Source organism: Eptesicus fuscus, chromosome 10 (genome assembly GCF_027574615.1).
Source record: "Eptesicus fuscus isolate TK198812 chromosome 10, DD_ASM_mEF_20220401, whole genome shotgun sequence".
Lineage (NCBI taxonomy): Eukaryota > Metazoa > Chordata > Mammalia > Chiroptera > Vespertilionidae > Eptesicus > Eptesicus fuscus.
The window spans coordinates 60,599,741-60,622,636 of record NC_072482.1 but is presented as its reverse complement, the minus strand read 5'-3'; the positions used below and the strand labels follow the sequence as shown (position 1 = coordinate 60,622,636).

Genomic DNA, 22,896 nt, shown 5'->3' with positions numbered 1-22,896 from the left:
CTTCAACATTACAGACAGTTGGTCATTAATAAGTCTTATATTGTCACATAACTGCCTCAGAGCAAAAGTAACAAGAGATCAACAGTGATTTTCTACTAAAACTGCTCAACAAATGGGTTTATAATGGGACATGCACATATAATAAAAAATAAATTTCTTCAGGGGTAGGAGGGCGGTATGCTCATTTATAATTCTGATTACCCATGATATCTTGTAGGATCTTTCACCAAATAAAAATTCAATGGCTCCATACCAATAAGGAGAACACTCCCAAAACACCCATCAGAAAAACAAAATACACCTAATTTTTAAAAATTATTTTTTATTTTTTTGTTAATCCTCACCTGAGGATATTTTCCCATTGATTTTAGAGAGTGGAAGAAAGAGGGAAAAACAGAGAGAAACATCCATGTGAGAAACACATCGATTGGTTGCCTCCTGCACAAGCCCGGAGTGGGGAGGAGCCTGCAACCAAGGTACATGCCCTTGACCAGAATCGAACCTGGGACCCTTTGGTCTGCAGGCCGACCCTCTATCCACTGAGCAAAACCAGCTAGGGAGATTCTTTTAAAAATATATATATATATTTTTTATTGATTTTAGAGAAAGAGAGAGAGAGAGAGAGAGAGAGACAGACACACACACACATTAATGATGAATCATTGATCAGCTGCCCACTGCACATCCCCAACCAGGGATTGGGCTCTGCAACCTTGACCGGGAATTGAACTGTACCTTCTGGTTCATAGGTCAACGCTCAATCACTGAGCCATGCTGGTGGGGCGCACCTAATTCGTGAAGTAAACAATTAATATGTAGCTATGATAAAAACAAACTCTGGCCTAGACAATATTTTAAAACTTTAATTTTATAACTTTATGCCTAATTCTCCTTAAATTAAAAAACACACAAAAAAGGAATGAATGGAGGAAAGTTACATGAAGATAAAGATATAGGTTACGAAGGTAATTGCTGAGGCAAGGGCAAGGCCTAATTAACAAAAAGTAAAAAATATTTTTATTTATCTTCACTTTGCTTTAATTAAAAGGTGCCATGGCACCCATAAAGAGTGGGTTTTTTTTTTTTTTTAATCTTACAGATGCTATTATGTCTTAGAGAGGTTTGTCTTGCGTACATCTGGGAGTCAGCTTGTACTTATCTAAACCTCACATACAATTAAATGTTCTCAGTAGGGACAGCTTTAGGTACAGCTGAATGGAGTTCCAGGAAACCCCACTAGGAGTTTCACTATTTACTCTACACCAACAATGGCAGCTGGTGCGTTTTGGCCATGGTGTTCCCTTCTATTGTGCGAGACCTTTACCCGTAAGTCAAATTTCAATTTAATCTTTCACATCTTATCAAAAAACTAAGAATAATACTTTACAATTAAAGCTGTATTTTTAAATGCTATACAGAAAGCTCAAAAATAATTTTGAAGTATATCATCCCAGCCAGCTAGCTCACTACATTAAGCATGCCCTTCCGTAAATTTACACTGCTGAAGCTGAGCATTTCCCTTCGACTCTCCCAGCTTTAGCGACAATCTAATAAAAATGGCTGGGTTGCCAATGACCCAAATAAGTACAATTAATGCAAGATTCCAACTCCTATTTCCAGGATTAGAATATTCACAATACCTGCTGCTTTAAACATTTGAACTTTCTCGTTTCACCCAAGTTGAGACCTATCTTGGCTAGAAAGTTCCAATCTTATTTTCTCAATTTCTGATAAAAAACCAACCAACCTGTTTTTCACTTTTGCGAACAAAATCAAGGCTCTCCTACCGCGTTTCTGCTAGGCGGTGCACAGCTGGAGGGTTGCTACAGCAACTCTTGTACACTGACTACAGATGGACCCAGTCCAGGAAGGAAATGGTTTGCTCCACCCCCTGAGGAGTCAAAGGCTCTGGGGAGCAGCAGTCTGTGAGCTGGGACACATTTTTAGTCCAGTAGGTGTGATGGAGGAACAAGAGACCATTCTTTGTTGCCTCTCAGTAAGAAACGTCACCCCAGCAACCAAACCAAGTTGCTGTGTGTGATTAGGTAGTTCTGCACCATGGTAGGGCTATATTCTTTACCCCCCTCGTCCTAGAAACCTGAGCTAGGGAACAAACAAAAGTAATTTCCTTCCAGGCACAGAGAAAAAGAAAAAACAAAGAGCAAAGATACTCCCCCGAATAAATTAGAATATTCCCACTGTTAAGAAGAATGCATGCCAGCTCTTGCTTTCAGGCTTTAAGCCATGTAAACTTCGATTCTTGACATTCCCCGCCCTCCTCCCCCGCCCCCCCCCCCCCCCCCCCGCACTCAGATTTAAATTTATTTAATTTTTACTCAGTGCCAACCTTTTTGCTGAGGGCTTTAACATGTTATTTCATTTATCCCTCACAATAACTCCACAAGGTAGATAGTAATATAATCCCCACTTTACAGAGGCTCCAACAATTTGGTGTTTGAGCTACTAAATGGTAGAATCACAATTTTAACCCAAGTCTCCTAATTCTGAAATCACATTTTTTCTACCACACTACACTGATTTTGCAAGAAAATTCTAAATAGAAATATTCAAACATTCTTGAAAGTAACTTTAACATTTTTTATGGTATTTTGTTTTAGAAACATATTTCTATAAGTAATGACTTCACTACTGATAAACTAAGTATTATATTCAGTCACTTTCATAAGTGCATAGAAAAAGGCACAGAAAGATAGGGCTATATTATGGTCCAGTGCTTTTTGTTGCTGTTTTTGTTTTTTTTTCTAAATATAAACTACAGAACTCACATCACTGAGAAAGGCAAAGTAGAAAAATAGGTGACAAAACTGAGTTTAGATGAGGTACTCTGTGGGAATCTCTGGGGCTGAAGGAACTGATAGAGGAAGGGAAACACTTTTCTCTCTGCCGTTAGTTATTTTCAAGGACAATTCCAAGCATCAATCTGCCTAGTCTCAGCCATTTCCCCACTTCAGGAACGGAAAGGTCTTCTAACCTAGTGCAGCTTCTCTTACCGAGAATGAATCTAGTTCTCCCCAGAAAGACAGTTACCCCCTTTACCCACGCACTTTTTGGGAATTTCCTAGGACATAAAAACTGTCCTTTGTAAAAATTTAAATCTTTATGAAATATGGAAGTATTACATATGCCCCCCCATTGACCCCTTCTAGCCCACCCCTGTTAAAATTGCTTTTCCTAGCTCCCTACGATCCTGACCAAAAATGCTTTTACATCTTAGCTTGAACATTCCCCCAGCTGTGGACTCAATAAAGATATACCTCTAATTCTCTCCCCTTGGAATCACCATTTCTTAAACTATTACCCTATTTTCTGAGTTCTTCCCTCCTAGTTTGCCTTTCCTGTCAGTCTCCTATTTTTATTTCAGTTAGTGACTGCAATTCTCTAGTTGTCCTGAGGGATTTCAGTGAGAAAACAAAAAGTTCAGAAGAGTCATACTAGTTTCCAAAGGCTCCTGGAAAGATAGGTCAACAAATGTTAATTTATTATAAAACATACAAATACACAGAAATCTTTTATAGCACAGATTTAAAACTATAAAAAATAAGAATGTACCATATTTCCTCAAACTTTTACTGGATGAGGTAATAAAATGTCCAACTTCTTCCCATAATTTCCTATAAAAAATATGCTGGCTTTGAGGGTCCTGAAAACTCATTCTCAATTTATACTGATGAATATTATATATAATGCAAAAACTAAAAGTCGCCAAAAGCTATAGTTATTGTAAAGGAGAATGGGAATAGTTGAGGAAAGCTTTTGCAGTTGGGTTGTCATCTAAAATTGGAGTAACTATGGGTTCTTATTGGTAATTGTCATAGAAACTTGGGCTAAAGGCTTCTTCACAAAGCTTTTCCATTCCAAAAAAGAAAAATATGTCACAGCTCTAAAACAAGATAGGGAGGAAAGTTACAAAACCTTTCTATACTCTATTAATTTTATATTGGTTCTTAGGGTTACAGGCCTAAATGAAAAAGTGGGATGGTACTTGAAATAGTATTTCAAATTGAAGCTCAATTTTAAATATCATCAATCTAGTATAATTTCTCAGATTTAGCTTAAGATATCTGAAAGTGAACAATGTTTCTAAAATATGGTGAGATTAGTATTTCAGTCAATAAGAAAAACAAAACAGCATATCATTTATTATTTGGGACTCTTAGATCATTAGGCATTAATTAAAAGATACTACAACTTGACACTTTATAGAGGCTAGAAACATAATTCAAAATTTCATAAAGATATATTAAGTTAAAACCATTTTAACAATATAAGATCTCATTGACAGTTCATTTAAGGTGACAGTTTTGCTATAGTGTTACTGTTCCCACATGATATCATCTCTTCTTAATTTCATTTGAAGATTATGGACTTGCGTTGGATGAAAGTTGCTGTTCTTCTGAAGAGAGTGATTTAGCAGACATTTTCTGGGGCTATATTTTATGTTCTTTAATCCTTTAGGGTTGCTGTCTTCTCGTTGAATACATGAAGCTTCACTCATCTTTGAGTTTTGAACTTTTTGCTGCAGTTTACGAACCTGGAGAGAAAAAGATCTACCATTTTAATACAAAACATTAAAGATATATCCTATAATAGATGGACTGGATTGATGGCTAAAGATTACATAAAATTAAAAAGCTCATTAAGGTCTTATTTATTGACTACCTATTAGATGCCTATTACTGTGCTAGTCAGGTAGAAATAAAGTAGAGCTCCTTGTTCTCAAGACACTTACTGCTCTTATTAGTGAAAGAAAACTATAAACACGACAGCTAGAGAATAATTCAAGCTGGGATAACTTGGAATAGGACAAAAACTGTGTATCAGAGAAGGCCAACGCAGGACAAGATCAATGTGGGCTGGAGAAAGGTTTATGGAGGATATGAAATGGGTAAAAACTATAAAAAAGAGAGGAGAGAGAAGAACCTTTCAGGCGATATTAACAGTAAAGACTGGGTGCTAGGAATGAACATCAAGTTTATAGAATCAAAATATATATATTACTTAAAAGTATTCCTGAATTTAAAGTACTACTGAATGCCAGTAACAACAGCAACAAAAAAGTCAAGGGAATAACCTTATCTCATTAGGAGTATCTAGTTATGGTTGGACAGACAGAATTTAAAAAACTCCAAACCTAACAACTAGCCAAATCCATTTCTTCCAAGTCTAGTCAATTACTTAGTCTATTTACTAATGCATAAGTCTAATTTGTAGAGCTGATCCTAACACAGGCAAAATACCTGATGTTCTATTTGTCTAAGGCCATTTTAATCATAGACATTAAATTTATCATGGTAAAATACTTGAAAATGTATGCTGCTACAGCTATTATGGAATATAAATATTTTCACAATATAATTTATGTTCACACTGCCTAAATTTTAAAAAATGACTACTTTTCTATTCCCTTCAAGTTTCTCCTAAGGAAGTATGTCATATAATCTTCATCCTAGCACAATCATACAACATTTTTTTACTTACTATAGCCTTAAAAGCCAATAAAATGAAAACTTGCTTCAAAACATTCATTTACCTTTTTCTTTCTTTTTTAAATATATTTTTATTGATTTTGGAAAGGAAGGGAGAGAGGAAAGGGAGAGAGAGATGAAACATCAATGATGAGAAAGAATCATTCATCGGCTACCTCCTGCACACTCCACTGAGGAGTCCGCAACCAGGGCATGTGCCCTGACTGGGAATCGAATCATGACCTCCTGGTTCAGAGGTCAACGCTCAACCACTGAGCCATGCCGGCTGGGCCCTCTTTCTTTGTTGGCCACAGAAGAATAAAGGCAGTAAAATCCTGTACCCTTTATTACTGTCCCATAAAGTGGGGGAGGCTTAATTGTGAGGTTAATATATCACCAACTTATATTAATGTTATTACACAGGCTGATGACTATGTGACTTGAGAGTTCCTAGAAAGACTCCCTCTGCCTTCTGCTCCAGAAGTGTAGTAATGCTAATATTCCCACTTATAAAGTTATTATTTTGGGATATAATAATGATCCATGATTGCTCTGTTAAAATATTAAAATTATTATGCCACTCTTAGTTATTAAGAATTCCCATGCCAGGATAGAGTCTCCCTCACCACCTCACTACAGCACAGAGCTGCAGGGAATGCAGCAAAGCACAGTTTTTTTCTGGGAAAGTGGAAATAGTGGTTATAGGATTGGGTACTGCTTAAGGAGCCAGGTACATATATGGTACTGAATTAGAGACCTGTCAACATAAGGGGCTTCATTAAGGAATCAGAGAAGGGAGGAATAGGGGGGAAATGCTAAAAGGGTAACTGGAAAGGTTATAAAGCAAATTCAGCATACCTCACTATTTTCCCAAAGACATTTCTGAATACATAACTAAATTTTCTTCCTCCCTTTTCATTATCTTATCTTGGAGAGTTCTGTAGGAGGCCATGTTATTCTGATGGAACAGATGGCTCTAATAATAGGCACAAGTGACTCCTGTTTATCATCTTTTCACTAAGTCATACATACAGACCTCAAATTTGGAAGGTCAAACAGAGATATACACTGAATCCAGGTATATTATCGTTTTATTAAAATCTTTTACTAAAACTTTCTTACACTGTCTTGATGCTTCATCAGTTTGGAAATCTGTTCTCGTTTAATTTCCATTTTCTTGACTAAATGCTCTAGTTCACATTCTATGTCTTCACAGACTGCATGGCTTTCAGTTTCCTTCATTTGATTCAGTAGCTCTTGGTGTTCTCTATAAAAGAAAAGCAAATATTAGACACATAAATTTTAGACAGAGTTAAATATTAATCTTCAAAGACAATCTGTTCCTATAATTAGGGCTATCTAATTAAATGTATGATAAATATAAATAGGTTCTTATGATTTGAGACTAGATATATATATAGAAATATCTTAGGACTCAGGATCTTAAAGAAGCTTAAAAAAAGTCCAAATTCTTGATGTTTATAGCTAAATGTAGCAAAATATGCTGATGTCCTTAGATAGAGGCATTAAAGTATTCTTTTTAGTTCCAACTTTGGAATTATTAACATAGGACCGTGGTTGGCAAACTGTGGCTTGCGAGCCACATGCGGCTCTTTGGCCCCTTGAGTGTGGCTCTTCCACAAAATACCATGGCCTGGGCGAGTCTATTTTGAAGAAGTGGCATTAAAAGAAGTTTAAGTTTAAAAAATTTGGCTCTCAAAAGAAATTTCAATCGTTGTACTGTTGATATTTGGCTCTGTTGACTAATGAGTTTGCCGACCATTGACATAGGATCTTTGGAAGAATTCCAGCTATACAAGTATTTGCCAGAGAATTCCTTAGATAGCCTACTCAAAGAAATACTGCCAAAGGAACTAGTTACCTCTTCTACATCAGTCTTAGTTCAATTAGCTGGCTAGCCAAATCATTTATTTTCTGGAATTTTGTTAAATATATATTTAAACTTGGGGCTAAAAATATGTATCCCATACAAAATTTTGTTTGCTATGGATACTTCAACTTGTAATGCAGACCAGCCAGAGTTTAAAACAAGAGACTACATTCCTACTTGTCTAATGAAATCATTCATATAACTAAAAGATTATAAAAAAGACAAAAATAATCTTTCTTTTAAAAGCCTTTGTGAGTTATAATTTAAGATCACCAGAACTCATTTGTTAGAATGACAGTAATATTGCGCTGTAAGTTGAGATCTTGGGACTACAGAGACTCCTTAGATTAGATTAATAGTAATTATACACAGTTGAAAATTTAAATCCAGTAGTATCAATAAATACAATGAAAAATCAGTGACAAGAAATCTACAGATCAAAATAAGTCCAAATGACTAAGTAAGGCCATTAAAAATTTGTAAGTGGCACTGCTCTTAAGACTAAGAAGGAAAATAATACCTAAATATCTTGCTATTTCTTCTGATAAAAAATAAAAATACTTACACACCCATTTGGTCCAGCTCTTCCTGCATCGCCATCAAAAGTTCAGACAAATTGTCACAAATGGAAACAGATTTTTCAGAGTCAGGAGGTACCACTTTACACTGGGAAGCTGTTCTAGTAGGCTTGTAGAGACATCTAGGCTCAGCAACTTCAGGTTTCTGAAGAATCTGTGGCCCATAATGTTGCACCATCTGCAGGAGGTTTTGCACACTTGCATTTACAGAATGGCATGACCTGGCAGGCTTTGGGGGAAAAGAAATAGCTGAGAATAATTTCAAGTGACTGATGGCATTTAAATAGAACTTATAACAAAGCAGGAGTTTTTCTGAAAAAGCATCTTCATTTTTTCCCTCTCACCTTTTCAGCCACCATAGGCATTGATCCAAACTTTGAATACATTTGCTGAGGTGGTCCTCTTTTTAAACATTTAGTTTTCTAAATATTAGGAAGGGAAAAAGTAAACAAAAATGTTTTAAAAGACATTTATGACATGAATAAATCTCAAAACTCAAGAGTAAACAATCTGATGAGAAAATAGACAAAAAACTGAGATTTCACTGAAGAGGACATACAGATGGCAAATAAACACAAGAAAAGATGCAGGATTAGATAACTGAACTTTATATAAACGGACTTATTTTGTTTCTGTTCTTCAGCAACTTGCTTTTTCTACTCAACATTAAGTTTATGAGGTTCATTCAACTGATATATATATATATCTGTGGTTCACTGCTTTTTATGGCTATAAAAGCTTTATTTATTCTTCCTCCTTTCAATAATCATTTGGATTGTTTCTTTTTGTTATTAGAAACAACACTGTTATGGACATTTTGTATCTGCCTTCTGGTGTATATAAATTAGGAATTTCTCTTAGATGCTGGGCCATAGAGTTGTGCATTCTTAACTTTATAAGTTAATGTCCAAAGTGATTAGACCAATCTATGTTTTAGCCAACTTGTGATTGTTCCATATCCTTACCATAAGTGTCTTTTTTTTTGTTTGCTTTGTTTTTACATTTTACTGGGAGGTCCTCTCTATCTTTAACCAGTGTCTCACAATGGTAATAGCTGGCATAGTAAAGTATAATCTATAATAATAAAAGTGTAATATGCTAATTAGACTGGACGTCCTTCCAGACGTCCTTCCGGACGAAGCAGGTGCTGTGAGGGAAGCCCAGGTCCTGGCTGCTAGAGAGTAGCTGGTGCCGGCAGCCGAGGGAAGCAAGGCCTATCTTGCACGAATTTTGTGCATCGGGCCTCTAGTATATAGAGATTCCAAGATGGCTGCAGAGAACCTTGGAAGCTGTGCCCACTGCTCCCAGCCCCAAACTGATTTACAACTAAATTACAGCACAATCAACCTGAAAAACCAACTGAAGGCTAGCTGATCTGAAATATAACCATGAAGTACAGAGCCACAGAGAGACTGGTAAGAAGGGTGAAAACGTGGAAAGGGATAGCCTTCTCACACAGGTGCAGTGGCCAATGAGGAGCCTGAGGAATAACAGAGCTACAGAATTCCCTCCCCCTAGAACCCTGGGGTCTCAACCCAGGGCAACAGAGATGGGAAGAGGAGCTTGCCAGCATCTGGTGGTGGGAATCAGTGGGATTCAGCCAGCCTGGGATACTGACCACACCTAGGGATAGAGCACTCCTAAAGTTAGAGCACCAGCCTGGGGAGTCACTCCAGACTAAGGGACGAAGGCTGGTGAGGCCAAGCTGCCATACTTGGGTCCTGCTGAGGAATCCGCTGGCTACACCAGTGTGACTTTAAGGGACCCTGCATTTTGTGGTGGAGACCCGGAGTAAACTGTATGACTTGGGAAAAGGACTGTCTCCCCGCCTCCATCACACAGCCGGCACCCCTCCCCCGACCTGTTGAGCTGTTGGGCCTGCCCAGTCCTGCTGGGTTGGGGGTGAGGGGAGGGAGCCACACAGAGCTGGGATTTTCGACTGTGTCTCCTGGGGAGGCTTCTGTTCCGGAGCCAGATGGGCAAGTGCTGGGCTGTGTGGCTACATTGGGAGGAGGCAAATCCAAGCTTCCTGTGAGTTTAGCCACCACTACCTTGGGAAGGAGAAGTGCCCACCATCTCCTACAGACTTGCAGGCACCACCCCCAACAGGAGACAGTTTGGATCAGCCCAGCCAAGTCCCAGATACTGGCAATGAGCGCAGTGGGGGGAAGGGAAAGTGGCTCAGAGTGGGAGCATTCAAAGTGTGAGACCCTCAGAGGCTACAGTCTGGGACCAGGACCAAGTGCTCAGCCCCCTCCTGTGGGCTAGGTGGGCGTCATTCCCAATGGGAAACTCTTTTGATCTGTCCCCCTGAGCCCAGGGCAGCTAAACTTGCTTCTGTTGAGGGGCTAGCTGGATGTAACCAAACTGAACCTGAAGTGAGACACACACCCTCCGCGCCCTTCCCCCCCCTCCCCGCCCCAGGGAAGTTAGAGCTGGAGACTGGCAGAAGCTGAAGGGTTTGGCTTTGAAGCAGGGGCTACTTTTTCCTCATTTGAGTGCCTGACTGCATGATTCCCAGGTAGGGGACCCACTGGCCCTCGATAGGCCAGCCTGGGCTCTTTCACTAGTAGAAGCTACCTTTTCTCTCCTTCATTTCTTTTACCTTACTTCTCCCTCTACCTTCATCATTTTTACAATGAATAGAAAAATTAAAAAAAATTTCCACTAACTCATCAAAGGATGCCATAAAACATAAATATAAAAAAAATTCATATTTTTTCTCCACTGGCAAATTACTTATAGCAATTTTCTATTTGGTTTTGCAGCTTCTAATCTCACTGTGCAAACAAGATACAGAATAAATATTTAAGAAAGGAAATAAGAAGAAAAAGTTTCATTGGGAAAATGCTTTAAATTATTGCAGTCTGCAAATTCTCTGAAAGAAAAAAATTATGAAAAATACAGCCAGACTATTGAATAGTAATTCGTATTTATGCAATAAAAGAGTAGCGCACGTAAGGACAATGTTCTCTACATTACTGTATCCACAGGGTGAGCCTATGGCAGTGGCCGGAATTCTCAAAAAGCGTCTCTGCTTCCACAGCAAACGGCACACGGAAACAATAAGTAATCACACGCATATTGAATAAATAGTGATAATGGTCATCAAAACTGTAATTTCAGAATCGCAAGATTAAAAGGAATTGAAAATTTCTTACCATTACAGATAATTAAGAAGGTTTAATACCATTTATCCGAAACATCAACTCATCTATAAAGTACTAACTTTCCAATTCTATTTTTAGGGTAAAAAGAAAATAAATAAATTGATTCCCTAGAGAAATTACTTCATAGATCTATAATTTAATATTATATGGCCTTCTCTTTTTATTGTGCTCAGAGTGGGATCTGAGTGTTGTTGGCCTGTTTTATAGAGTATCACAAAGTAATTTCTCTAAGAATTTAGTACTAGGAAAATGTCTGCCTTTCTAGAGACACTGGAATGCTTATTGCTGTTGCACAAAGGCAGATAATACTGCCCATCATTTACTCCTTTTTGCTTTTATTGTCAAGCAAACACAGCTAGGTTTTGTGCTCAACTGCTGTGGAGGTTTTATGGAATTTCTATCCTTTTACCTCAAACCATCATCACTAGATTCATATTTTTATCTCCATTTCATTGCAGTATTGCATGTCTTTTATTATAAATCTCTTCAAAAACTTCTTTTGGAAATGAATAAATATAAATATGAAAAGAGTGAATAAATAAGTATTAGCAAATAAAATAAAACGTTTGCATACCTTTGAAGATTTCTTCTTTTCCTTAGATAGTTTTGGGTTTGATACTGAAGACATTAAAATTCTATTGATTTCAAGTCCAGTTTGAAGCTACAGTATTAAAGACAAAACTTTATAGAATTGATTTTTAACAAGCTTCTTTACAATGAAAGATCAGGTTCAGTTTATAAAGATAAAAATGCTTTTTGAAAAAAAAAAGAAACCCCCAAATACTGTTTTTGTGTGCATGAAAGTCATTAAATCTATTGGTAATTGCAATCATTTTCTGTTTATAAGAGAATGAATTATTTGAGATATCAACCAAATGGAAAACAATCTATGACCAGGAGTTGATATATACATATATTTATTTGTCAAAATTCCAAAACACCAAAAGACCTCTTGTAATGCATCCCAGTATATGAATGTATTGGCTTATTGAGAATTTCATTAAACAGACAAAACTAAAAAGCTAGGAAGCAGAAATTAGAGTCTAGAATTTAGGCTCCAGTTAAGAAAATAAAGGATCAGCAGTTAGAGCGTTGGCCCACATAACAATGGGTCCCAGATTTGATTTCCAGTCAAGGGCATGTACCAAGCAGGAAGCAACCAATTGATGTGTCTCTCTCTCATCGACTCTCTCTCCTCCCCTCCTCCACTCTCTCTAAAAAGTAATGGAAAAGTTATCCTCGGGTGAGGATTAACAACAACAAAAGAAAGTATAATTGTGATACATGATATAGTGCTCTATTTACCTCAGAAGCTTTGTCTTGAAATAGCTTACGCTGGTGCTCTTCTTCCTTAAGTTTTTCCTCTAAATGTTTAATCTTGTCCTGCAAAAGAATAAAATAACTAGAGCCAACTACCCTTTGTTCCTTTTCCAAATAGTCCTTGGGGGTCTTGATTCTTAATAATTTGGCAAATTAGAGCAGAAAGTTAAGAAAAAAGTAACGGCAAAAGATGGTAAGATTTTTCTTGGCTTTCTTCTTATGCTCCTTGACCTATTACACATAAGAACAAAGGAAAAGCAAAGAATGTACATGCATAGGCATTATTAACTTCCAGGAACAAAACCATAATGATGAAACTTTGAGGGATATTAAAGGTCTAGAAGATCAAACAATTATATTCTTGGGTCTCAATGTTTCATTCAAAACACAGACAAATCACAATAAATGTCCATCATGTGCATACAGTAAGGGCACAGTTTGAGGAGGAGGGAAGGGATAGGAAGACATTAGAAATATAAGATTAGAAATATAAGATACTAGAGGCCCGGTACACGAAATTTGTGCACTGGGGGGGGGGGGGGGAGGGTCCCTGAGCTCAGCCTACACCCTCTCCAATCTGGGACATCCCTCTCACAATCTGGGACTGCTGGCTCCTAACCACTCGCCTGGCTGCCTGCCCCTAACCACACCCCTGCAGGTTTGATTGATGCCTAACCGCTCCCCTGCCGGCATGATTGACACCTAACTGCTCCCCTTGCCAGCCCGATCGCCAACTGCCCTCCCCTGCCAGCCATCTTGTGACAACGTGAGGGCAGCCATCTTGTGACAACGTGGGGGCGGCCATCTTGTGTGAGGGTATGAGGGTCAATTTGCATATCACTGCTTTATTATATAGTCCTTTTTACTTAATAGCTTATATTATATCAAGGAAATCAAAAGTAACACATGAAACAAACAACAAAGCAATGAATATGATTTGACCCAGACCATGTATATATACTTAGGCACATAAGTAATTTCATCTTATATCCTTGGTGTGGTTCACAATAGGAGGACAATACCATTGCAAAGAAAGAGTTTCCTGAATGTAGGAGAACTCAAGGAAAGCTTCATAGAGGAAGCAGGACCTGAAGAAAGTCCTATGGAATAAATAGGATTTTGGTGGAAAACGAAGAGGGCATTTCAGGATGGGACGTAGGATAGGCTTAACTTAATTAACTGGTGAAAGACAATCTTCTCAATATTTTTTAGGTAAGTTATCTGAAATGAAAATGTTCTGTCATCTCAAAAGAAGCCAAAATTACAATTTTACATCAACAGGCAAGCTCATTCATGCTGTGACAGAATATATTAATTTTTCATCTCTATGGGCAGGAATTCATGTTTGGATTACTAAAAGTTGTTAACAAAGTTTTATAAATCTAAGATTTACTGCATATTCACATACAGAGCCAATTATGCCTAATACTAAAGATTTATTCCTGGCACCACTACTTCAAAGAAATAAGTGGAAGCTTACCTCAGCAGTTTTCTGAGTTGTTGTAAGTTTAAAACATTCTTTTTCTAAGAGATCAAGCTTGTCAAGTTTTGCTTGCAGCTTCATTTGATCTTGTTCTTTTTCCCTTTGAAGCTGGGTCTGGAAAGGATAAAAACAAAACCTGAATTTGGCAAGTGATGCCAATGGCTCAAGAATAATACAATTTCTCAGAATTCAAAGCACAATATAAATATGTCATTAGAAACATGCATTTACATGCACCGAGTTTAGGTGCAATATAAATCTGTCATAAGAAACATGTACAGCCCTGGCCAGTGTGGCTCAGTTGGTTGGAGTGTTGTCCTGTACACCGAAAGGTGGTGGGTTCGATTCTCAGTTGAGGTGCATATGGGAGGCAACCAATCAATGTTTCTTTCTCACATTTCTCTCTCTCTTTCTTTCTCTCTAAATAAACAAACCAACAACAGCAACACAAACACAGAAATGTACATACATGCACCTACTTTTAGGTACTTACTAGCAAAGGCCAAGAAAATCAAATATTGTTAAAGGAGAAATAAAATGTGCAAAAACAGATGTGCTATATTAGCACTAATGGGACAAACACTTCTATGCATCTTTATATAACATTTCAACTAAGAAAAACATCACCAGTGAAACCTGTATTAAATAGTGTTGCACACAGGGTGACCAAATCTACTCACTGAATTACCCTTTCTCTGTAAGGAAGAAAAGCAGCTATCAGAGGAATAAAGCACACAAAGAACACAGAGAAAAGTAAAGTTATACATATATATGCATATCTATGTACTGTTTTGTAATGGTATTTATTACAATGCAAGATGTTAATAATAAAGGCAACTGTGAGAGGGCAAGGGGTAATAGAAAATATTCTATAAGACAGTTTAGTAGTTTCTTACAAAGTTAAACATATACCTACCCTGTGGCTCAGCAATTCTTCTACATATTTATCCAAGAGAAATTAAAACATATGTCCACAGAAAAGATATGTATAAGAATAGTCATAGCAGCTTTATCTATATAATAAAAGCCTAAGCGACCGTTATGGCGGAACGACTAGAATGACTGGTCGCTATGATGCGCACTGGCCATCAGGGGGCAGATGCTCAATGCAGGAGCTGCCCCCTAGTGGTCAGTGAGCTCCCACAGGGGGAGTGCTGCTCAGCCAGAAGCTGGGCTCATGGCTGGCAAGTGCAGCGGCAGGGGTGGGAGCCTCTCCCGCCTCTGTGGCAGCGCTAAGGAGCAGCGAGCAGGTGGGCAGTAAGGAGTGAGGGATCCCAGGTTGCGAGAGGGATGCCCGCCTGCTGGCTTAGGCCTGATTCCCCTGGGATCGGCCAGCAGGCAGACATCCCCCGAGGGGTCCTGAACTGTGAGAGGGTGCAGGCCGGCAGCCGCTAGGGACCCTACCCATGTACGAATTCCATGCACTGGGCCTCTAGTTTATAATAACCCCAAACTGGAAGCAAGCCAAATGTCTATCAACAGGAAAATGGGTAACCAAATTGTGGCATATCTATATAATGAAATTCTACACTACAATAAAAAGGAATGAACTACTGACACATAAAACAACATGGATGAATCTCAAAAACTTTATGTTAAAAAAGAAAAACAAACCCAGATACAAAAGAATATACAAAGTTCTAAGATTTTACCTTATAAAGTTCTAAGGTAAAATAAGTCAGAATAGTAATTGTCTTATTGGGAGGTGAAAAGAGAACAGAGAATAACTGTGAAGAGATGAAATAATTTCTGATGAAAATGTTTTATTATTTGATAGGGCTGTGGATTACATGAGTATATGCATTTATCAATAATCAATGATCTCTATACTTAAGATCTGTACCTTCCACTGTATGTAGATTATATATCAGAACATTTTAAAAACTATTATAAGTCACTAGTCTACTATAGCCAGGATAGAAATTTCTAGGCTGTTGGGAATGTGTATGCTGAACTTTACAAGATAAAGTGGTTGCTCTTCTGGGTGTTGTATCCTCATTTACACACAGAATTGTCAGACTTTTAAATTATTTCTAATCTGGTAGATGTGAAGTAGTATCTTACTGTGGCTCTTTTTAAATCCACCCGAGGATATGTTTTTTACTGATTTTAGAGAGAGAAATGTTGATCAGTTGCCTTCCTTACATAGCCTGACCAGGGATTGAATCCACAACTTAGGTATGTGCCCAGACTGGGAATCGAACCCACGACCCTTTGGTGCATGGGACAACGAACTGAACCACACTGACCAGGGCACAAGCATAAGTATTTTAAAGACTGTGTCTGTTAGAGCCAGTACCTAACTGGAGCGTGTTTGTGAAAGTATTATAGATAGTCTATTAAGTATGCTATATCTTGTTCTTAGTGTCTTATCTCCTTCTGCCTGGTTATCTCTGAAAGTTTCTCGCTGTGTCAAAGTAATGTTTGTAGAAATAATTTGAAGTACCTGAGAATATTAGCAATTCAGTATCACTTTAATACAATTTCAGGGATTAAGATTTTCTGAATTACTTTGATAACCTAGAGCAAAGCTGTAATCTGGTTTTTTTTTCTACTGTCCACCCTTACAAAGATTGAGCACAGAGGATATACTAGGGTTCCTATTCTTGATAGGCCATGAATTCTAACTTTAATTTCCTTAACCCCAAAAGGATGGCTGTCAAAAGCATTTTGAGCCTCTCAATGGACTGTTCTGGAATCAGAAATGAACTCAGAAGGGACCTGAAATATCAGGCCTACCTCTCTGGATTAAAGTCTGCACACAGATAATACTGAACGGGTGATTTTTTTATCAACTTATTAAATCTCCAATGCCTTTGTGTATTTTTTCTTTCTCTTGTCTTCCTTTTAATATTCTGTACAGTTTTTCTTATTTTCCTCTATAGGAAGGTTGGTCTAAATGACCTTGTCTGCATCACTGTAGGTGGAAATTTCCTATATACAGCTTTATATCCTATTTTACTTAAGACTATAATGTAATATGACAAATTTCCCACAACATTAAATATTCTTTTTTCCTGAGGGCAAACTTACCTTTTTTTGCGTATTTAATTTGTGTCATTTAATTTACATCTTACTTTTTTTACTGAGGTCTAGTTAACATACCATGTTATATTAGTTTCAAGTATACAACTTAGTGATTTCATCTTTGTATACATTGTGAAATGATCACCTCAGTAAGTCCAGTACCATCTGTCACCACAGAGACATTAAATATTCTTCAAAACCATATTAAATTATATTCCTTATACAAATATGTTCACCTGCTGTTCTAGGATCATATTCTTCTCTCGCTCTACATTGAGAACCATTCTCTTTGTATATTCCAGTTGCTTCTCCAGGAGCGTACAGCGAGCCTGAGCTGAGCTTAATTGTATACTTATATCTATGAAAAAGAAGAAGTAATTATGAGTCAATTAGTTGATTACCACATAGACCAGAGATCTGGTTACCATAAGAAATACATTATACAAATTCTACCAAGAGTTAAAAGTTCAAGACTTCATTAGTTCTACGTACTGACTCTCCCAGTGTTATAAACATACATTTTGTGAATATTTCATTAATTATATATCACTGGTTTAACATTATCTCTAACTAAGGACCTAGAGAGCATACATCTGAAAGGGGAAGATGCCAGTGACTTGTGAGATGAGAAAGATTCTGGCTGTCCCTGGGAAATGACACTAACTGGAAAAACAGAGGCTCCAATGTCTCTTTCCCATCAGTACGTTTCCTCTTTTTCAAAAAACTCAGGTACATGCATCCTACCATTCCCCCTTTCCTCTGCCCTTGACTACACACAGCATAGTTAAATTCGTAAGGTGTAACAATTTCTTTTTAATCCTTTAAGATCTTACTTTCCTCAGCTCTTTCTTCCACTTTTGTCCAATTACCTCAGAAAAATATTTCTCCCCATTTCTTCATTCCACAAGTTGAAACACAAACTTGAACCCTGTTTTTGAGGGTGAGTGTCATGTTACAAAAAGCCACATTTTGAAATGAAATTATATAAAGAATTTACGCCTAAATCTCTAAAACCTGTGTCCAGATGTCTTTTTCATAATTTCCACAGAATGGCCACCTATCGGTCCATTTCATCTAATTAACCATTCAAGTTTTTATTTTTTATTCATTTTTATTGTTTTTATATTGCTTACTTACTAGTGTTGTTTTCAAATTTTAAAAACGTGTTAACTAATGCTATAAAGCATTTCAATTATGTCCAGGTTAAACTGGATTTTGCTGGAATTCTGAGAATATTCTAATTTCTAAACACAACTTGTCTAAATACAATTTTTCTTTTAATCTCAAAAACTTATGAACCAGGATAAAACAGATATAAAAATAAGTTCAAAATTATATTCATTTCCTACAAATATCAAAATGTCTGAGAACGAGGTTTCAGGGTTTGACTATATGTAAAAGAATAAATATATTTGAGTAAATCTGCTTAGACTGGGCTTATTATTTTCAAATTGTAAACTTTAGTAACTCCTTGCTTCTGAGAACTACTGAATTTTCTTACCTTTTTTCTGCTTTATCAGTTCCTGGTGTACCAGATTTCTCTCATTTGTTTCATCTTCCAAGGCCTTTTTATACTGTGCTGCTTCTCTGGATAGAATGTTCAGGTTATCTTCAGCTTGTGTTCTTTCTAACTCTAAACGGTGAATCTTTTCTTGAAGAGTTTTTAAGGCTAAAATAAGAGCTGTTGAAAAAAACATTGCTTGATATTATAAATAAGAATATTTGAACACTTACAATCATATAAAAGTTACCAGTATATTTTTGTTAGCCAGAAAAATGTATAATACGTATTTCTAATAAAAATGGAAAATAATAACAAAAATTCTAAAAAGGAACAAATTTTTTTCTAACATATCTTGTAAAAATAATATATTTGACTGTATTTAGTGATTTTTCTATGCTTGAGAAAGATAATGACATAAGACTTAAAGACAATGTACAGTCTAGGAGGCGTATGAATCTGAGTATGACTAAAGAAAATTAAAATATAGTACCCACTATCATAAAATTTAGGTTTAAAGTTAAAGGTTCTTTTCAGTTATTAATGTGTTCAGTTTTAATCAAACTACAAACATATATTATTCATTTGTCCAAGATAGTGTTAATATTCAGGATATATGAAGAACAGTTTCTTCCACTGGAAAAAAATTATAACCTAGTGGCTTACCTGATATCAAGCTTGAAAGATTGTAAGTAGCACACATAAACTACTAAAACTTTTTTCAGTTATATTAATATCATCATGATTCAGATAAGTTCAGAGTTATAAAATATTCAAATATTACCTTACACTTTCTATTCATTTATAACTTCAAACTATAAAAATAGAGATGAATAGAATATAAATAAATGTTATAGGTTATCTTTTGTATAGTTTATATCCAATTAGAAAGATGTTTGCTAGAGATTATCATTTATTTTTTACAATTAAGATCAAGTAATTATATTTACAGTATTGTTCTTTATATGGTACCTGTGGCTGACTCATTGGTTTGGAATATTATTTCTTGTGGTTTACTCCACTCCATAAGGCTACCTTTATTAACGGCAACCTTTATCAAAGAATATTAAAAGACAAAATGATAATCAGCATCTTAGAAAGTAATCTGAATCACACAAGGTATGTCTGGGGTCATAAATCTTTTTCTAATTCAGTTTTAACATCCTTCTAAATTTATATTTTAAAATTACAATACTTGTATTTTGTAGTTACTCCAATATACTGGTTCCTCAGGAATTTTCCAGGCAATTTTGGATATATGTTACTTCTGAATTTAATCCTAAAATAAGACACAACTCTATTTACCTCACTAGCATTCTAATCATCTAGACGGATTCTAAATCTGACCTTTTAGTCTTCAAAGAATTTTCCATTTTCTAATGATGTTTTTATAATAAACCTGTGATATACTAGTATGTCATCTTACAGCTGAAGCCAAAATAAAAAATGTTAAATAACTTGCGTTAAGTTTACAGAAACTTTTAACAACAGAATAAAAATTAGTAGTTTAAGGCTAGTTAAAAACACAATATATTGTTTTTACATAAAAATAAAACATTTTATATAACATACTTTGTACCACTCCCCTATTTTTAAGTGATATTTTTATATGAATATTACCTTGGCTATTTGGACTGTGAAGCATTTTAGGAGAGGTAACTTCAAAGTTCACAGATCGGTGATTCCGAGATAATTCATCATTCTGGGTGAATGATGGAGCAAACATTCTTTCTGGAGGTTTAATATAGCTTCCTACTATACTATGCATTAATTCAGAATCCATTATCTGTACAGAATAAAGAAATTATATAGTATAGCATCACTCTTTCCTATTTGAATGACAAAAACATTAAAAGTTCAAATGAAACTTTAACATAAATAAAAAACTGTATCCTTCTGACCTTACTTGTCACAAATTCAACTATAATAATATAAGCTCAGCAGTAAAAGAAAAATGACTATTTACTATATAATCAGTATGGACAATTCTGCCTGATTTGCAATGAGCATATGGCCCTGGATTGAGCATAGGGGTGATGTGAATTTTCTGGTTTCTCAGTTGATCATAAGTTCAGATACATCTCATCATATGAGCACCTCTTTATAAACAGAGTGATTCTAGAGTTCAAAGAGAAAATACATATTTTAAAAGATAACACAGCTTTTAAAACAAGCCACTGATATAATTTAATTCTCTAAACCATTGAACTCCACTGTACTGGCTTCCCAAGGGATTTTCGAGAGTAATTTTGGATATATCAATTTCTGAATGGAACCCTTAAATAAGACACAACTCCATTTAATGCATTAGCATTCTAATTATCTAGTTTAGATGAAGAATCTAAAATGGCCATATTTTATTATTTAATCAGTAGCTTGGCATGTAGCAAGGCTTTCCAAATTAGACCAATTCTTTAAAACTATAAATCTGTTCAAGAATAGGTCACCTTCAGCATCTATCTGGAAAATTCATAGTACCTGTCTCTCTGTAGCTTCAAAGTACAGCACATCAATACACAAAAAGTCACCCCTTCCACAATGTCTATGATTTGGCTCAGGCAGTCTCCTGAAAACACCACCTCTCTTTCACTTCAGGCCTCACCATATGCTGTTTTTTGGTCCTCTTTCCCTGACTTTCCAAAACTGGGCTAAGCGACCTTTGTGGCCATCCCAATTATATCATACAGCACTGTTACTGTATGTTTAACCATTTGTTTCTCTCGGACAGGTAGGGGCTGTGTCTTTCACACTCAGTACCCAAAAAGGCGCCATGTTTTGAAACACATCTATTCTGCAATGTGAAGAATTAGAATCTGATTTGGTTATGAGCCCACTGGGAGACCTTTCTCACCGCTACTTTTCCTAAAGGGAGTTATTTTAAGCCCTAGCCCCAGAGCTCAGAGGGTGAGACCACTGTCCCACAGGCCCAGGTTGTGGGTGGGATCCCTCAGGGCACAAACAAAAATCAACCAATGAATGCATAAATAAGTGGAACAACAAAGCGATGTTCCTCTCACTCCCTAAACTCAATCAATCAAGAAACATTTTAAAAAGGAATAATTTAAAACAACAGTACTTTGTAAACAAGTGGTTGAATCCTTTTACTATACAACAATTTGAATATTTTCATGTTTTTTCACAAAGTATCCTTTAATCCTGCAAAAATTCATATCAAGGAATGCTGGGTATTCTTTGCCCCTTAGCCTCATACAACGTGGATTTGACAACCCGCTTCCAAAGCCCTGCTTGGGAGGTCACTGGGCTGAGCAAACAAAGCACAGAGCAAGCACCCCGAGGCAGGATCAAAGGTGCAATTGCCAGGGGTTCCCTAATCCGCTCCGCACGAATCCAAAAGAGCGGAAGCAGAGGCAGCAGTGCAGAGCGTCCCTCTTGCCGGGACTAAGGCGATCCCTCCGGATTGCCACCTTTCTCCTGCATCTGCGCCTTCACGCGCCCTCGGATTTGGGCACCCGGACTAGTCTTTCTCACGCAGAAAAAGTCCCTGGACAGCCCCAGATGGCTTCGTCTCCAAAACCTCAGAGGAAATGGAGGAAGGAAAAATCCCGTGGAGGGAAAAGCGGCAGCTCTGCCTAGAGTTCTCTCACCAAGCCGATGCTCTCAGTCAGTCTCCGTGAGCGCTAACCGTCGACTCGCAGGCCGACACAGGAAACGTTGCAGCGGCTCCAGGGGGCTGTAGTTTCTGTCGCAAACAGAACGCGCCAGCAGCATCCAAAACTACATTTCCCAGAAGTCCACGTAATGACGCCCTATCTCCTCAAATAAAAGGTTTGACGTAATTAAAGAGACCGTTACTATTTTTAGGCTAACCTTAACATTAGATTAAGTTCCTTCCAGAAATGCATCTTTCCCTTTCCTGTGCTTGCCTTGTCTGTGAAAGTTACAGCACTTCAACTCTTCCTGACTTTTGTTTCTTGCCCAGTCCACAGACTCCAAACGTCCAGCTACAGGAAAACGCCCCCCGCGGCACACTAAGTGCCGTTCAAGACGCATGCGCCCCGTTCGCCATGACGCATGCGTAGCAGCGGGCAGCCGTTGGCGGCAGCGCGCGGACGAGGGTCCGGAGGTAGCCCGCGGAGGGCGGGGCTTTTTTCCAATGGCTTTGCCTCCGCGGGTCGCGTCTGCCTGGGCGGGGAAGAGGGCGCTAGGGCAGGGACGGCTCCTGGGCTCCTGGTTTGGGCCGGGCGGAGAAAGGGGAGGGACTGGGGGTGAGGACCCCATCTCCCCTCCCCGCTCCCGCCCTCTGGGGCGAGCCCCACCGATGGGGCTGGGCGAAGGGGCGGGCTCTGCGCCTCGGGCCCAGCGCCGCTGCCAGCTCCGCGGCGCAACCCCGCGCTCGGGGACTGCAGGGCGGCCGGGCGTCCGTCGGGATTAGCGGGCGGTGGGCGAGGACGCCGACGTCGGGAAAGAAACGGCATCTGC

General features: G+C 37.8%; 1 protein-coding gene across 3 annotated transcripts; it reads right to left on the bottom strand.

Annotated features, from left to right (window-relative positions):
• Window positions 1–3,745: 3,745 nt before the first annotated feature.
• Window positions 3,746–22,846, bottom strand: CEP57L1 (centrosomal protein 57 like 1). Of its 3 annotated transcripts, XM_054722634.1 has the most exons (11): window positions 22,062–22,846; window positions 20,077–20,242; window positions 18,457–18,636; window positions 17,192–17,313; window positions 13,926–14,042; window positions 12,431–12,508; window positions 11,700–11,786; window positions 8,300–8,377; window positions 7,943–8,184; window positions 6,609–6,753; window positions 3,746–4,552 (listed from the first exon to the last, which is right to left on the bottom strand). In XM_054722634.1, the coding sequence occupies exons 2-11, from the start codon at window positions 20,237–20,239 to the stop codon at window positions 4,334–4,336; spliced, it is 1,431 nt and encodes a 476-aa protein (XP_054578609.1). In that variant the 5' UTR covers window positions 20,240–20,242; window positions 22,062–22,846; the 3' UTR covers window positions 3,746–4,333. The 3 variants fall into 3 exon arrangements, with proteins under 3 accessions (XP_054578609.1, XP_054578610.1, XP_054578611.1); XM_054722635.1 differs by lacking the exon at window positions 11,700–11,786; XM_054722636.1 differs by lacking the exon at window positions 3,746–4,552 and having other exon boundaries at window positions 6,641–6,753; window positions 7,947–8,184.
• Between the last annotated feature and the right edge of the window lie 50 nt (window positions 22,847–22,896).

Coding starts and splice junctions, on each gene's coding strand:
- CEP57L1 (XM_054722634.1), bottom strand. CDS start 20,239: ATGGATTCTGAATTAATGCATAGTATAGTAGGAAGCTATATTAAACCT. Junction 18,637..20,076: donor TCACAGTCCAAATAGCCAAG/GTAATATTCATA, acceptor TTTTTTCAACAG/CTCTTATTTTAGCCTTAAAA. Junction 4,553..6,608: donor TGATGAAGCATCAAGACAGT/GTAAGAAAGTTT, acceptor TTTTCTCTCCAG/GTTCGTAAACTGCAGCAAAA.